This window comes from Salmo salar, chromosome ssa09 (genome assembly GCF_905237065.1).
Source record: "Salmo salar chromosome ssa09, Ssal_v3.1, whole genome shotgun sequence".
NCBI lineage: Eukaryota > Metazoa > Chordata > Actinopteri > Salmoniformes > Salmonidae > Salmo > Salmo salar.
In genome coordinates this window covers 31,194,567-31,210,323 of record NC_059450.1, presented here as the reverse complement: position 1 = coordinate 31,210,323, position 15,757 = coordinate 31,194,567, and the positions used below count along the sequence as shown (strand labels likewise).

General features: G+C 44.6%; 1 protein-coding gene across 1 annotated transcript in view; it reads left to right on the top strand.

Moving 5' to 3' along the window:
• Window positions 1-15,757, top strand: part of daam1a (dishevelled associated activator of morphogenesis 1a) — an 80,214-nt gene that overhangs the window by 22,041 nt on the left and 42,416 nt on the right. Inside the window, exons 2-15 of the mRNA XM_045723587.1 lie at window positions 1,791-2,036; window positions 4,446-4,535; window positions 7,595-7,666; window positions 8,603-8,697; window positions 9,934-10,267; window positions 10,556-10,666; window positions 10,762-10,865; window positions 10,971-11,037; window positions 11,131-11,248; window positions 11,864-12,002; window positions 12,814-12,872; window positions 13,028-13,215; window positions 14,098-14,397; window positions 14,811-14,918. Coding sequence (XP_045579543.1) covers window positions 1,854-2,036; window positions 4,446-4,535; window positions 7,595-7,666; window positions 8,603-8,697; window positions 9,934-10,267; window positions 10,556-10,666; window positions 10,762-10,865; window positions 10,971-11,037; window positions 11,131-11,248; window positions 11,864-12,002; window positions 12,814-12,872; window positions 13,028-13,215; window positions 14,098-14,397; window positions 14,811-14,918 — 1,968 coding nt within the window. The 5' untranslated portion in view covers window positions 1,791-1,853. The remainder of the gene's footprint in view (window positions 1-1,790; window positions 2,037-4,445; window positions 4,536-7,594; window positions 7,667-8,602; window positions 8,698-9,933; window positions 10,268-10,555; window positions 10,667-10,761; window positions 10,866-10,970; window positions 11,038-11,130; window positions 11,249-11,863; window positions 12,003-12,813; window positions 12,873-13,027; window positions 13,216-14,097; window positions 14,398-14,810; window positions 14,919-15,757) is intronic.

Below are 15,757 nucleotides of genomic sequence, written 5' to 3'. Positions count from 1 at the left end.
GCTGTGCTTGATTGGAAGTCACACGGCCAAAATCAATGAAACAATAAAAAACACACTCCCTTCTGCCACGTCCTGACCCAACTACACCCTCTACTGGTCAGGACGTGACAGTCGTGCAGAAGAACAGCCCTTAGCCGTGATAATATTGGCCATATACCACACCCCCCTGGGCCTTATCGCTTATGTAACCTCTTCACCACAGTGATTCTACCCAGTCAGTGCAATTATCACCACAGTGTCTGTGTTTGGATGTACAGTGAGCTCCAAAAGTATTGGGACAGTGACACATTTGTTGTTGTTTTGACTGTGATTTGAAATGAAACAATGACTATGAGGTTGAAGTGCAGACTATCAGCTTTCCTTTGAGGGTGTTTTCATCCATACCGGGTGAAGAGTTAAGAAATTACAGCACTTTTTGTACGTAGTCCCCTGATTTTAAGTATTGGTATAAATTCACTTATGTGTATTAAAGTAGTAAAATGTGGTCCCATATTCATAGCACACAATGACTACATCAAGCTTGTAACTCTACACATTTGTTTGCTGTTTGTTTTGGTTGTTTCAGATTATTTGGTGCCCAATAGAAATGAATGGTAAATAATATATTGTGTCATTGTGGAGTCACTTTTATTGTAAATAAGAATAGAATATGTTTCTAAACACTTCTACATTATGTGGATGCTACCATGAAAATACGGATAATCCTGAATGAATCTTGAATAATGATGAGTGAGACTAGGAGCAGGCATAAATATAACTTGGTCCCCTAAAATGGGGGGACGACGACGACAATATGTACAAAAAGTACTGTAATTTCTAAACGGTTCACCCGATATGGATGAAATTAAATCTGACTGTCTGCGCTTTAACCTCATAGTCATTGTATCGTTTCAAATCCAAAGTGCTGGACTACAGAGCCAAAACAACAACAATTGTGTCACTGTCCCAATACTTTTGGAGCTCACACTGTAAATCCTGGTCCTGCTGTATAGGGTCACAGAGAGGAATACAGCAGGTTGAGGCCCCTCAGTATAACTCTACTCTCTTTATCTCTCTCTTTCTCTCTTTTTTTCTCTCTTTTTTGGTCTTTCTTTCTCTCTTCATTTTTTTCTTTATTTTGTTATTTTCTTTCTGTCGCTCTCTCTCTGTCTGTCTCTCTCTCGGTTTATGTGTTGGGTGGTTTATGCTACTTCCCCTGGAACCTGGTCAACTGTGCACATCCACATGACCAAATATGGTGATGCTATACTGGATGGGGGTACAGACACCTCTACATGGTCATACATGGTGTGTGTATCTCAGTATCAGAGAATCTTTCACCTTCTAGTCTACAGTGGGGGAGAAAGGAGACAGGAGCCCTGCAATGTGAAGCACATGATGATGAAGGGTTGGCTTGTTACTAAACATCAAACCATTTTGCTTTTATCTAATTATTTGAATAAATCAGACTCTGGCATATTATTTGTAGTGTAGCACTGTGTTTTCTCTATAGAGAAGCCAATAGTCCAGTGATGGCTCTCTCCCATTGACATGGGACTCTGTGTCTCTTTACCTCGACACATTGTTGGATCTGGTTATGTAGCTGTACATTTAGGCCTGTGTTTTGGAACTCAGCCACTCACATTTGAGTGACATACACCACGCCCTGGGGATGACATTACCACAACTTTGGAGGGTGATATAGACCACACCCTTGTTGTTAGAAGTGACGCCCTTTGGGTGACAAATACCTGGTGAAACCACTCCGACCATGTATTCCACTAACAGTTTCCCCTTGTCTCCTTCTATAGGGAGCCGTTGTGAGAGACGGTAACGTTCCCTAGAAAGTGCCCAGACCCCGCCACTGCCAAGCCATGGCCCCTCGCAAGCGTCCAGGGCGGGGCTTTTCTGATATATTCTGCTGTTTTAAAGGGAGTGATCACCCGGAGATCACCTACCGCCTCCGCCATGACAGTAACTTCACCCTACAGACCATGGCGCCTTCCCTGCCCATGCCGCCTGAGGAGGAGCTGGATGCCATGTTCTCTGAGCTTGTGGTACGTACTGTTCCAGGGCTGGGCTTGGCCCACTGCCATGCTGACATGCTTACTCTTGCTCTCTGTCTCTCTCTCTTTCTGTCTGTTTTTCTGTTGTCTGTCTCTCTGTCTGTCTCTCTGTCTCTCTCTACTCTGCCTCTCTCCCCCATACAGAGCTGCCGGTTGGTACTTGGTTCAGCTCGACACTATAAATAGATGACTAGTAAAGGGATCTTGCCATAAAAAGCACTCTTGTCCACGATGACTTTTAAACAAAATGATTGCGTTGGACGTAAATGTTTTCGTTTGGCTTTCATTTATTACATGATTACAATCGAATCAGAAGCTTTCAGGACTGTGAAGTATTTAACTAGCTTAATCACATGTGAGGGATACGTGGACGGCTGCCATGTTGGAAGGCGACGCGGCCAGGTCTGCACTTGCTTTTCTTCAACTCTGTTTCCAGGGCCTGGCTGTGTTATTGACTCATAAATACTCACTAAGGGAGGGGCTGGTTTTTTATATACTGTATGTCCTCTGATATACTCTATGTTTGCTTGTTTCCAGCAAAGTCAATGTTTCTTGACTGCAATATAAAGGTGCTTTACTAATAGCTTTAACACTATAACACATGTAGACTGCCCTCTGCACGGCAACCATACAGTATTTCAGAAAAAGGAACGTTCAGAAAGCTCAGAGGCCCATGGTTTCCTGTTTGTATGGTCATCACAGTGTTAACTAAGGGCCAGTGCTCATGCCTCTATGAAGATAGAGAATGGCTTTTTCCTAGTCCTCATTCTCATAATCCCAACCTCTCTGTGACCAAACCTCTCTGTGATCTTCTGGTTCCTCTCATTAATGATCCATTAAAGGGTTAACTGCCGTGAGTGGGACCATACAGCTCATCTTCATTTAGCTCTGCAGACTCCATTGAGCAGGGGGCCAGTGAGCGTCTGTGCAGGCAGGGGGTGACAGTGCCTGTCCCCTCCAAGCAGCAGCCAGCAGAGCAGCCAGTGGTACTGTTGGGCTCCTCGCAGGGCTGCACATGCTCTGCCGAGTCACTCGGCACTGGCCAAACAGGCCTCCTGCAGAGAACCCATCTGCAGCCATTGTGTCCTGACGGGACCTCTCACAATGGGCCAAAACAGATATGTCAAACAGTGTCAGCCTAAACCCTAGTCTGGTAAACAGCCTGGCTCAATGCCTCAGGACGAGGGAAATATGGCTTGGGCCATGTTCAGCGGGCACGAAACGGAAGAAAATAGTCCAAAACACTGATTGATGAGGGGATGTTGCCAACCATCTTCGAAAGAAGAAGAGGAATACAGGAAACATAGTGAGACCTGTGTTCGTTCTTCTCTTTGAAGTTATTTATATTACCTCGAAGGTTGGCAGCTAAACGATGGAGGAAACTCTCTAGCTATCTCTGTTATTTCACTCCTCCATTTTGTCCCTCCGTCCCTCCATCCGTTGATGCACCGGCCAGTTGTGTCTCTGACTTGGGGTTCCATAGGGCTCGTCTGGATAAGATCAGGCCTGTAGCTTGGCAGACCTGGAGAAGAGATGTGGCATCTGGCAGTGACGTTTTCTCTCTGGTATGCCTGTTGTTCACACTGGACTATCTGCTCTGCTAAAGCTACTCTGTTTAGATTGGTTTTATGTTAGCCACATTTCATGATGTCTGTTGGTAAAAACAGTTTTGCATGTATTTTTTTCCCCTCCTCCTCCAGTCATCACAGTGCTGTTATGGAGATAGATACTTGACCTGGCGGTGCATAATAACTTGCACATGAAGTTGATATATTTGCGGCCAAACATATCGTTTGAGAATGATCCAGTCCAGCCAGGAATGCTAATGCATTATGGTTGTTGTCATTGAAATAGGGTGTTATCGGGTCACTCTTAATTTAAGAATTGATATCCCACTTGGCAGCCGTCCTGTCTGGAATCTGTCCAATGGAATTCTATGGGATGTCAATATTAATCTGATATTGCAGGGACAGTGGATGTTTGGATGTAAATGGTCATGATTGGGAACAGAAATACAGAGAGCAGATAGGGGATCAATCACACTGCAGGCTGGTTTAGATGCATGGAACAGCAGACACATCCACATGGACCATTTGAGTTCATAATGTATCTTTCTATTATCAGCACATCTTTTCATATCTTTAGCTTGATCAATCCGCTTCCTGTCTTACTCACAAAACCAGTTTGAAGTCAGAAAGCGAAAAGAAAATCTTGTGAGAAATCACAAAGCCAGGATCACTGAAGAACACCGGATCAGCTTAACATTAGCATAATGCGAGTTTTCCATGGATCAGGAAAGATTAGATAGTCCCTCTTACCACAAGTTCATGAAAGTGTGTTGGACATGGAGGTGCCTAATATCCCACTAACACAGTACTCTGTTCCTCTCTCTCTCTGCAGGAGGAGCTGGACCTGTCAGGGAAACACAGGGAAGTCATGTTCGCCCTGCCAGCTGAAAAAAAATGGCAGATGTACTGCAGCAAGAAGAAGGTAAGTTTAAGGCCACTTGACAAGTAGTTAGTATGCATGTAACCTCCATGTGTTGATTTGTTTCTCTGTACTGTGTTTGCTTGAGATTGTGTGTGTGTGTGTGTGTGTGTGTGTGTGTGTGTGTGTGTGTGTGTGTGTGTGTGTGTGTGTGTGTGTGTGTGTGTGTGTACATTAGCTACAGGATCTAGAGAGAATGTCTGCTGAGCTCTGCCAGTTTTTGGAAAATATTTTCATTGCGACTTAAACAAATGAGCTGGTTTTGCAGCTGGACTGTGAGAGAGTTAGAGAAGAGGGGGAGGGAGGGAGGGGAATAGAGAAAGGGGAGGGGAGGGAGGGAGAGGGGGATGGAAAGATGGAAAGAGAGAGCAGTGTGATAGAGAGATGGTGAGAGAGAGGGTGAGTGAGTGGTCAGGCAGCGAGAGAGAGAGAGAGACGGTGAGAGAGAGGGTGAGTGAGTGGTCAGGCAGTGAGAGAGAGAGACAGTGAGAGAGAGGGTGAGTGAGTGGTCAGGTAGCGAGAGAGAGAGATGGTGAGAGAGAGGGTGAGTGAGTGGTCAGGCAGCGAGAGAGAGCAGATCTACTGTATCCTCTCAGTCTCGGTGAAAGAGCTCTTTTATCATTGCTGCCAGACAAAACATGGGGCCAACACAGCCCCAGTCCCCCTCCATTCCCCACCTCCGTGCCTTAACCCCAATTCAGCCTAGTCAACACATCAAAGCCCTCCGCTGGTGTTGCAGCGCTCTAACAGGAACTTAACCCCAGCATTGGGGAGTTGTGCTGTTCCCTTTTAATGGATTGGATACATTTCCTGGAAGGACGTTCTCATCTGTCATGACCGACTGTAGCTCATAAATCTCACTAGTGAATATATGAATATAGAAGACTGGCTGTATTAAAGTACATACATACTGAGGTCATGCCTCCAACACACAGACCTAACCTAAACGATAAAGTTTTATCCAGTGAGGTATTTCATGGGATTGACTTCATAAAGGATAGGGTTTGGCTGAATGTGAGGTCCCCCCCTGGTCTGTAAAAGCTCTGTAATTGGTGGGTTTCTGTTGTCTGGCATGTCCTGCCCTGTAAGACCACGTTGAGAGAGAGAGTACTGCAGTGCTGCCATAGAAACGCCAGTGCAGCTGCTGTTTGTTCGAGCAGTAGGCAGCTGTCTTTCCATGTTGTGTGCTGAGTGGCATTGCCAGTAGCCAATAGCAGGTGTTGGGCTCTCCGAGCCAAGGTAGCACTTATTCACTTCCTGTCATATTTGCATAACATTTCATGTCCAGCGTACACTCTAGTAAGTTCCCTTACTGGGGTCAACATCTTGTTTCAGTAACATCACGGTTCTCACCTAGACTGATATCCAAACTGCTCTGTTTCACTATTGCTGATCGGTGAAGTGACACAATAGTGAAATCAAGCAATATTCAGTTTGGATTGTAGACTAGATCTCACCCCCACTTTACCTGAATCTACCAGCCCCAGCTGCCAAGGTGGTCAATACGGGGTTCCTTTTAGCATTCTCTGTGATGTAAGTACTATAGTAGTGGTCACTACTACGGACCTCATTCCAGCTGACCCACTCCTTCTCTTGGACAACTCATGAGCACTGTTTGGCCTCCGTCTGTAAGTGTATCTCTGGCTTGTATCTATGGTCCTGCACTGGACTTTCTGTGGTTCATGATGGATGCTAATCAATGTGTGCCTTGCCACCACACAGCTGTGACCTTCATGGTGTCCAACTGGACCCTCACACATCAGGGAATTAGTGATTGGAGCATAGTGATTGCTTAAAGGCCCTCTCTTTCCCTTAAGGGATATTATTTTTGAATGAAGATCTACTCAACCATTTAATAAATGCAGCTGCCTGAAATATAGCCTGGTTCCATCCTTATAATCTCATTGGTCATGTGATGAGGATGGATGGGAGTCTGAGATAGATCCTGATCCTTTGTTTTCACAGAGGATGAGTCTGCTTTGTGGACCCCTTTAATTGGATATTGTGTTGACCTTTACTAAGCCTGTGAGAAAAGCCACTTTGTGGAGAGATAGATCAGCTGGGTAGTTAAACGAAGAGGCCTCAGCTCAAGTATCTAACCACACCTGGAGTGGCGTCAATTACAAGGGGACTACACAATAATGGAACTAGAAAACTGAATTCAGCTGCCTTCAGCTGTCTGAGTTCAGCTGCCTGAAATACAGCCTGGTTTCATCCTTATAATCTCATTGCTCATGTGATGAGGATGGATGGGAGTCTGAGTTACTATCCCCTCATCAGGAAGAAAGAAATGGCATCTGGAAGAGTTTTCTCTTTTGAAATGATTGTGGAAGAATGTTTGAGAGAACATGTGGAAGGAAGGCTGGTCTCAATAGATGTCTTGTCCTGGTCATTGCAGTGAATGTACGATGGCATTGTTTCAGAACATCAACCTTTATAGAAAGCAAATGCTACCATCTGTTGAGAACCCATAACTAAGGAGGGAGAAGGCATGTACTGGACATCACTCTAGACTGTTCATGCCCAGCCAAAAACCTCAGACAAAATGGACCACTTGAGCCTAATTCCTCTCCAGCTAGACAGAAACCTTATACAGTATATGTGAGCCAGAGAGCCAGGTGAGAGCCTGAGAGTACATGTATGGTGTGGTTGTGGTCTCAAAGGGAGACTGGGCTGGAAATGACTGAGGGCAGTCCAGTTCACACACTTCCATTGTCACTGGAAGGAGTTCCGCAGCAATTACACACTAGTGGGTTGGGTTATATGGGGGTTATTAGGCTTTGGAGGACTGCTCTGTTCTCAGGCTTTGTGCTGTACTGTTCAATACATGGTTTGGATGTCAGGATAATATGATGATATGATGGTCAAGGGAAATGTAGGAGTTCATGCGGTGGTGGAGGAAGGTGTGTGTGTGTGTGTGTGTGTGTGTGTGTGTGTGTGTGTGTGTGTGTGTGTGTGTGTGTGTGTGTGTGTGTGTGTGTGTGTGTGTGTGTGTGTGTGTGTGTGTGTGTGTGTGTGTGTGTGTGTGTGTTGTATCTAACCCTTTGACTGTCTGTTTTCAGGAGGGAGAAGAGAGCAAGGGTGCGACTAGCTGGCCAGAGTTCTACATCGACCAGTTGAATTCCATGGCTGCTGTAAGTGTCCTTCTCCCCTCATCAAATACCCAATCTGTACTTGACAATCAAAGCTAACCATGCAGATGCAAAACAATAGCGCACAACAACCAGCCAACCATGAAGACATGCTGTAGTCATGTGATTTTGGTGTTCCACTTGCCGCTACGGTTTCTTTCTAAAAGCTTATGGTCTGATGCTAAATCTTTGGGAAATTGGAGTAAATTAGGGGGGTAATATCAATTACTTTTATAGGTTTGCCTGGAGGGGGATCTCTGTGTGTGTCTTTTTATAACGCTAGATATATCTCACATCTGTAAACAACTATGAAAACCCTTACAGTGTATATAAGTCAAAGATACCTTTATTTAGTATTACCTTTATTTAACCTGCTAAGGTATTGAAAATGATGATGACCTGAGAAGGCTTGTCCACCTGAACATGCACTATTTGACAAGCTGGTGAAGTTCATCTATGTTTCTTCAATGGGTTCTCGCACCTTGGAGGTGTGGTGTTAAATCTCCACACACTTCCTCTGGACCCTGTGGGCTAATTGATGATATTTTCCCAGGGCAGTAGAATAGCACTAGGGCTGGCAGGTGAGAGGTTCTGGTTGGATCCCTAACCTAACTGTTACCACAGTGTGTAGCCTGCTCCAGACCCTGTAGAGGAAATTAACTCCAGTCATGTATCCATGAAGGAACTACCGGTGGGCCACTGGGATAATGGGATAAGAGCTGCCTGCTGTTGGTCTACAGCCAGGGATACTAGCTTACTGAGCAGGTTCCTTCCCAGCACCGTGAATCATAGGTCAAAGTTAATCTGGCCTGGGAACAAAGAGAGAACCGTACTGGTCCTAGAACAGAGCCTTGCAGGACATCCTTTGAGTTTGATAAGTGAGTACATTGTCATTGAGTCTTCTCGTCTAACAAGTTTTCTCAATGTTTTCATCAACAGAGGAAGACTCTTATTGCGCTGGAAAAGGAGGATGAGGAAGAGAGGAACAAGACCATAGAGAGCTTGAAGACCGCTCTAAGGACTCAACCAATGAGGTATACCAGTTACACTGACACACTCATGCTCCTTTTTATCCATCTTGTTCTCATATGCATGCATTCATTTATGATGTGCGCTATTTACAGTATGTGTCTGTGAAACCAAAGGCAGAAAACTAAAGAATTGCAGTGCGACGTTACTGCACTGGATAGCCTTGCTTGTGAGATGGACCTATTGTAATAATATCCATGTAGATCACATGATATAGAGTTTCCTTTTCTTTGTTGAGTCATTAATTATAATAAACTCATATTCTATTTTCTATAAGTCATAATAGAGGATGACAAATCAAATGTTATTCGTCACATGCTTCATAAACAACAGGTGTAGACTAACAGTGAAATGCTTACTTACGGGCCCTTCCCAACAATGCAGAGAGTGCCTTAATGAGTCTGCTATTTGCACAAAGGAGGATGGGTTAATTCACTGTGCTCAGGGTCTCCCAGAGTCCAATTATTGTCATTAGAGTGATGTAATATGATTGATCACTAGGCTAGACTTTGTATTGAGAGCCATTCAACAGCCCCAGCTCATTCATCTGCTGCCACTTCCCTCTCCAGTCCAAACACCACTGCATTAATATGATATTACAGCCCTGTAGCCCACACTTAGTAGACTAGCCCGACACACGTGGCGTAATACGTCTTCTCCTTAAGGTCCTCCAGAGGTTAGGTCAACACTGCCCTTCTCACCTTTGACCTCTAACCCCTAGTAGTCTATCACCAATGAGCTTTCTCTGTTTTCCTCCATCCTGTGTTATTGTGCTAAATGGTGCTTGACTGCTGGCTAAAGATGTTTATTTTGCCACTGTTCAATTCCACTGGCATATATTGAACACGCATACGAACAGATGCACACACACCCATACACCTGTCAAGCCCCCCCCCCCCCCCCAGCAGTTTCACTAATGTATATAGCTTGTTTGATATTGCCATCTCCCCATTTTCTAATGAAACCCAGTCAACTATGAAATGAGTTTCTCGTCAAAGTAAAAGAGGAGAGTAGTAGGCACTGATTGTGTATTGTTCAGGAACAGAATGGGATTTATAGTAAACGGGATCTGTTTCTGGGTGCATTCAAAATTGCACCCTATTCTCTACGTAGTGCACTACATTTGACCAGGGCCTATATGGCTCTGGTCAAAAATAGTGTACTACATAGGGAATAGGGTGTCATTTCGATGCGCCTCTGTCTCTGACCTTTTTAACCTCAATTCTCCTCTTCCTCTAAAGGTTTGTGACGCGGTTCATCGACCTGGACGGCCTAACCTGCATCCTGAACTTCCTGAAGAGCATGGACTACGACACCACCGAGTCCCAGATCCACACGTCGCTGATCGGCTGCATCAAGGCCCTGATGAACAACTCCCAGGGCCGCTCCCACGTGCTCTCCCACACAGAGAGCATCAACATCATCGCCCAGAGCCTGGCCACTGAGAACGTCAAGACCAAGGTGGCGGTGCTGGAGATCATGGGTGCTGTCTGTCTGGTGCCAGGAGGCCACAGGAAGATCCTGGAGGCTATGCTGCACTACCAGAAGTTTGCCTGCGAGAGGACTCGCTTCCAGGTGGAGGGACAGACTCCTATACCACATAGACACCACTCTAGCCAAGCGTTCACTTGGGATTTTCACACTGTAATGTGTTACCCCAAGGCTTTCCTTAATCCTGTGTTAAAACTGATCCAGAGTCGTGTTTCATGGTCTCATTCACTCAACATATTGAACTTTCAGGCGTTACTCTAAATAGTTTTGTGTTTACGACCACAGCAATGTTTTTCTCATGTCCATACACCTAGAATAACAATGTCTTTACTGATGCTTATTCCTTCTTTCTGTCCTTTTCTAATGTCTTAGACTCTGCTGAATGACCTGGACAGGAGTACGGGGCGTTACAGGGACGAGGTCAACCTGAAAACAGCCATCATGTCCTTCATCAATGCAGTGCTCAGTCAGGGAGCAGGGGAGGTGAGTGCTCCACTTCCTCTCTAAGTCTTTACCCTCTCATGGTCCTGTTGGTTGTCTTCAGAGAGTCTAACTGCTATGTGTACTGTACTCCGCAGTCAAGCTTTGAGTTCAGAATTCACCTGAGGTACGAGTTCCTTATGTTGGGCATCCAGCCGGTCATCGATAAACTGAGGTCCCACGACAACTCAACATTAGACAGGTGAGTGAAGTCAAGACTGGTATAGTACATTTCAGATCTAGACCACACCGTCATACCCAACTGCAGGAGATTGTGTCTGACCATGAGGTGTTTGTTGTCTTCTAGGCATTTGGACTTCTTTGAGATGCTGAGAAACGAGGATGAACTGTCGTTGGCAAAACGCTTTGACACCGTGAGTAACGATTGACCTGTACAGTTCATGTAGTTTACAATGGTCACTTCTCTGTCCACTAGTTGTAATATCACATTGTTGTTGTTGTTGCAGGTGCACATTGACACAAAAAGTGCCACGCAAGTGTTTGAGCTCATAAAGAAGAAGATGAGCCACACAGATGCACACCCGCACTTTATATCTGTCTTACAGCACTGTCTCCTTATGCCTTGTAAGTGCTGCCTGCCCGCCGTTCGCCATTTCTCTACAGTTGTTTGGGTTCACCAAGAGTCTACAGGCCTCTCCTCATTTTAAATATTTGAGAACTGGACTGTTTTTTTTCTCTGAGGGATCCGAAGTGGTAATAAATCTGTGTTTTTAGTGCCTTTTTAGGACGGCAGTTAAAATGATGTCCTCTAGGTAATTCAAAATATCTGGAAATGATTGTTGGAATTCTGCCTATGTGAGGTATTTAAATCTAGAAGGTGTTCTATCTGTCGATAAGAACTTTCTACATTATAGCGGTAATGCTGTTCCTCCACATTGCATTAGCTGTGGGTATGGTGGCCTGAGGGAGCTGACTTCAGACTGATCTCTCCACTTACACTATCCCCTAATGTGTTGCTATGTGTATGGTACTGTTTCCCCGGACATGGATTTAGCCTAGTACTGGACTAAAAAGCACTCTCAATGGACAATCTCCATTGAACATGCTTTTTACTCCAGGACTAGACTTAGTTTGTGTTCAGGAACCCAGCCCTAGATGTTCATTGTTGCGTATGCATTGGCTGGTGCAATCAAATTTCCCTTTTGTGTATTAATAAAGTGCTCTCCTCTTTCCTCTCAGACAAGCGTAGTGGGAACACGGTGCAGTACTGGCTCCTCCTGGACCGCATCGTGCAGCAGATCGTCCTTCAGAACGACAAAGGTCACGACCCTGACGTCACCCCTCTGGAGAACTTCAACGTGAAGAACGTGGTGCGAATGTGAGTGATAGGAGAGGAACGACAGGGGGATAAATGTTTTGACATGTCTGAGTCGGTTTGACGTCCTCCCCACCTCGCATGGCAGAGCACCGACTGTCATCATCGTAAATCTCCATGTGTTATTTAACATGCTTCGTTCTAGAAATGGCTTTAAACCCAAATATGGGGATCAAGACAAAACTCTGCACTGTATATTTACTCATGAGTTCATCTTATCCTAGGCTTAATACAGTGGCCATAATCATAATCACTCTTGATCAAGTGATCAAGGTACTGTACATCACAAATGCTAAATGTAAATCAGCATTTCTATGTATCTATATTTCCCATGATCTCCTTCATTTTACAATCCTTTTCAATACTATCTGCTGGTCTAGAATGAATACCCTGATCCCTTAATACTTGCCACAAATCAGCAAGTCATTTTGTGGATTTTACAGGGATTTTCATAATTTGTTTTTGGAAATATAATCCCGAACTCTTAATCCATAATGAAAGTGCTTTGATCTGTTTTTTGGATGAGGAAATCAGTAAGATGTACATTTCCAAACACACATAGACAGAAACATCAGTCAACCTACTGCAGCTGCTTCCTGCAAATCTAAAGTCTGACTGTCTCTGGTTTAGAAGAAGCTTTCAGGTTCCCTGTTGTTAACTCTGATCACCAATGACTTGTCTAATGAATCTGTTTTTATAACTGAGCCTACGCCTAACCTCAGTGGGATGTAAAGCCTAGTGGGATTGTGCAGTGGTGTTGTGATGTCTTAATACCTCAGATACCGAGCATAACCTCCTGTGTTGTACTGCTCAGGCTGGTCAACGAGAATGAAGTCAAACAGTGGAAAGAACAGGCGGAGAAAATGAGAAAAGGTACAAACACTAATGGTCTCTGGTTTCTATTAGCGATGGAACTATCTGAAGGCAGAACCTTCTGTACTGTGTATCATCATACTGCTGACTGATCTGGTTTGATCTGATCTGGTATGGTATGGTCTGGTTTGATCTCGTCTGATCTGGTTTCACAGAGCACCATGAGCTACAGCAGAAGTTTGACAAGAAGGAACGCGAGTGTGACGCCAAGACCCAGGAGAAGGAGGACATGATGCAGACGCTGAATAAGATGAAGGAGAAGCTGGAGAAAGAGTCCAGCGAGCACAAACAGGTCAAGCAGCAAGTGGCCGACCTCTCCGCCCAGCTGCATGACCTCAACACTGTACGTCTGTTTGCTTGTTTAGCTCACAATAGGGCTAATCTTCCAAGATTCCATGAAAAATACAATAGCATTAGAAATTGCATTGTAATTTTACATTACACAATCACATCTTTACATCCTCCTCCTCCCTTTAGCTTTTCCAATCAGGAATAAATGCACAATGTTTTGGTTATGGCACAGTTGAACGTCAAACATGGCCTCTGTCCTCGTAGTCTGTTCCCAGATCTGTTTATACTGTCTTGCGAACTCCTATTGACATTGTCATGCTAAACAACAATCATAGGAGTTGGCTATACAGCACAACAGATTTGGGACCAGGCTAATGTCTTCTTTCGGATTTATTTGACAATTTAAAAACTCAAATACAACCACAAATGTGGATACAATGCAACAAAAACCGTTGAGGAGAAAACGATAACAACATATTTGTATTGTGGTTCTCTTCAAACATCAAACAAACACATTCACAGCTAAAAGCTGAATTGACGTAAACAACACATGGCCTAAATAATTCAACTGTGCAAAGACCAAAATAATAACACATTTTGAATAGTCCTCCAGATGACAGTGGTTGCTGTCCTTGGTAAATAGCTTGAAAAACTAGCTAGCCAGCGTCCTTCACTGTCCAAACCGCATGGTTTTCCCCTTAGCTCAGTTCAGTTTAGGAGCGGATACAGCGGGTGTTTGGTTAGAGCACAGTTAGACATGAACATCCACACAACAACATTGCCTTGTGATGTTCTTCCAAGTTAATATATGTTGATTGGAACTGTTGTAGTTAGAACAGAGAGTTTCTAGGATTTCCATGATGGAACATATCAAATATTGAAGTACATCCAGTGCTAATCGATTGTCCATCCCAATGTCTCACATCATTTTCAGAGGCCAAATCCAAGTGTTCCTGGTGGTCCTCCATTCATACCTGGGGCCCCTGGAGGTCCCACAGCACCCCCTCCGATGCAGGCTGGCATGATCCCAGCCCCTCTACCACTCACTCAGGGCATGCCTCCACCGCCACCCCCTCCACCCCCTCCACCCGGGGGACCCCCACCTCCTCCGGGCATGGCTCCCTTCGGTCTCCCTCCTCCCCCTGGAGCTCCAATGGGACCTGGTCTGAAGAAGAAGAATATCCCCCAGCCTTCCAACCCACTCAAGTCATTCAACTGGGCTAAGCTGGCTGAGGTCAGTGAGTGCTGCTTAGTCAGGTACCCTATTCCCTATAAAGTGCACTACTTTTGACCAGGGCCGGTCAAAATGAATGCACTTAATAGGGAATAGCCTGTAAATTAGGTGTTTTGTGCATCTCTGTTCATAACAGAGAGAGTGATTGTTGTGCTGCTGAGGCAAACAGAAACTAGTGTTTTTGTAGCTACGCCTCAGAGTGGCCAGGGGGAATGAAGGATAAGGATGGCCCAATGCTTTATCTCTTGCATTGTTTGCACAATGGCATGAAATCAATATAGCAAACAAGCCCTGGGTGTGTTTTTATGTTGTTGTTGTAACCTCTAAAGTTTCAGGGGTGTATGGCCTGTGTTCTAGTTGAATAAGCCTTTACAGTCTTAGTTATGGATGGGGGCTGTTTTGTTTTGTTGCAGAATAAGCTGGAGGGCACTGTGTGGACGGACGTCGATGACATCAATGTTTTCAAAATCCTGGACCTTGAGGACATCGAGAAGACCTTCTCTGCGTACCAGAGACAGCAGGTACAGTTAACACCTAAATACCAAAGTATTACTGTAGGGAAATGGCATTTCAGTACATATCAATTCACCCTTAAGGACAGGACACAAGACCCCAAATCATTTCTTAACAATTTGCATATAACTATTCAGAGCATTTCCAAGGCCACCGACCATGCTGTTCCAACAAACACTGCTTGCTAGTGATAAACACATGCATGCCATTGCACTCCATAACTGAATGCTTCCAGCAGCACTTCTCAACACTTTGTCTGGAACTGGCTCAGAAGGATATCAGGCCATTACAGTGCTTTTTTTATAGCCTGGTCTCAGATCGGTTTGTGCTGTCTTGCCAACTCCTAGGATGACAATAACCATAAGGATTGGCAAGACAGCGCAAACAGATCTGGGACCAGGCTATTTAGGTCTGTTCAAATTAGTCATCTACCTTGTGAGTGTTACAGGGAACCAGACAGAACAGGAATGTTTACAACAGGAAGTAGCCATGCTGATAACGTGGTCCTTGGATAGTTTACTAGTGCTGCATGAGAAGCGTGGCATATTTCATTAAGCCTCTATATGTCCACATTGTCTACGGTGTTCAATTGAAATCCTCCAGATAGCTTTTCCCATAACCAACCTAATAAGACTGTGATTATAAAGGTTAGACTAGGGCCCTATTTCCATTACTAACTGCCCTTAATGGTACAAATAAAGTTGCATGGAATTCCTTTTGTCGTATAAGGACTTTATGAGTTTTAAGCCATGCTGTTCATGATGTGTCTGAACACAGTTATTTGCATCTCTGACTCACTCTGCTACTCAGGATTCTGCTTGTCCTCACAAACAAATGCATCACTGAT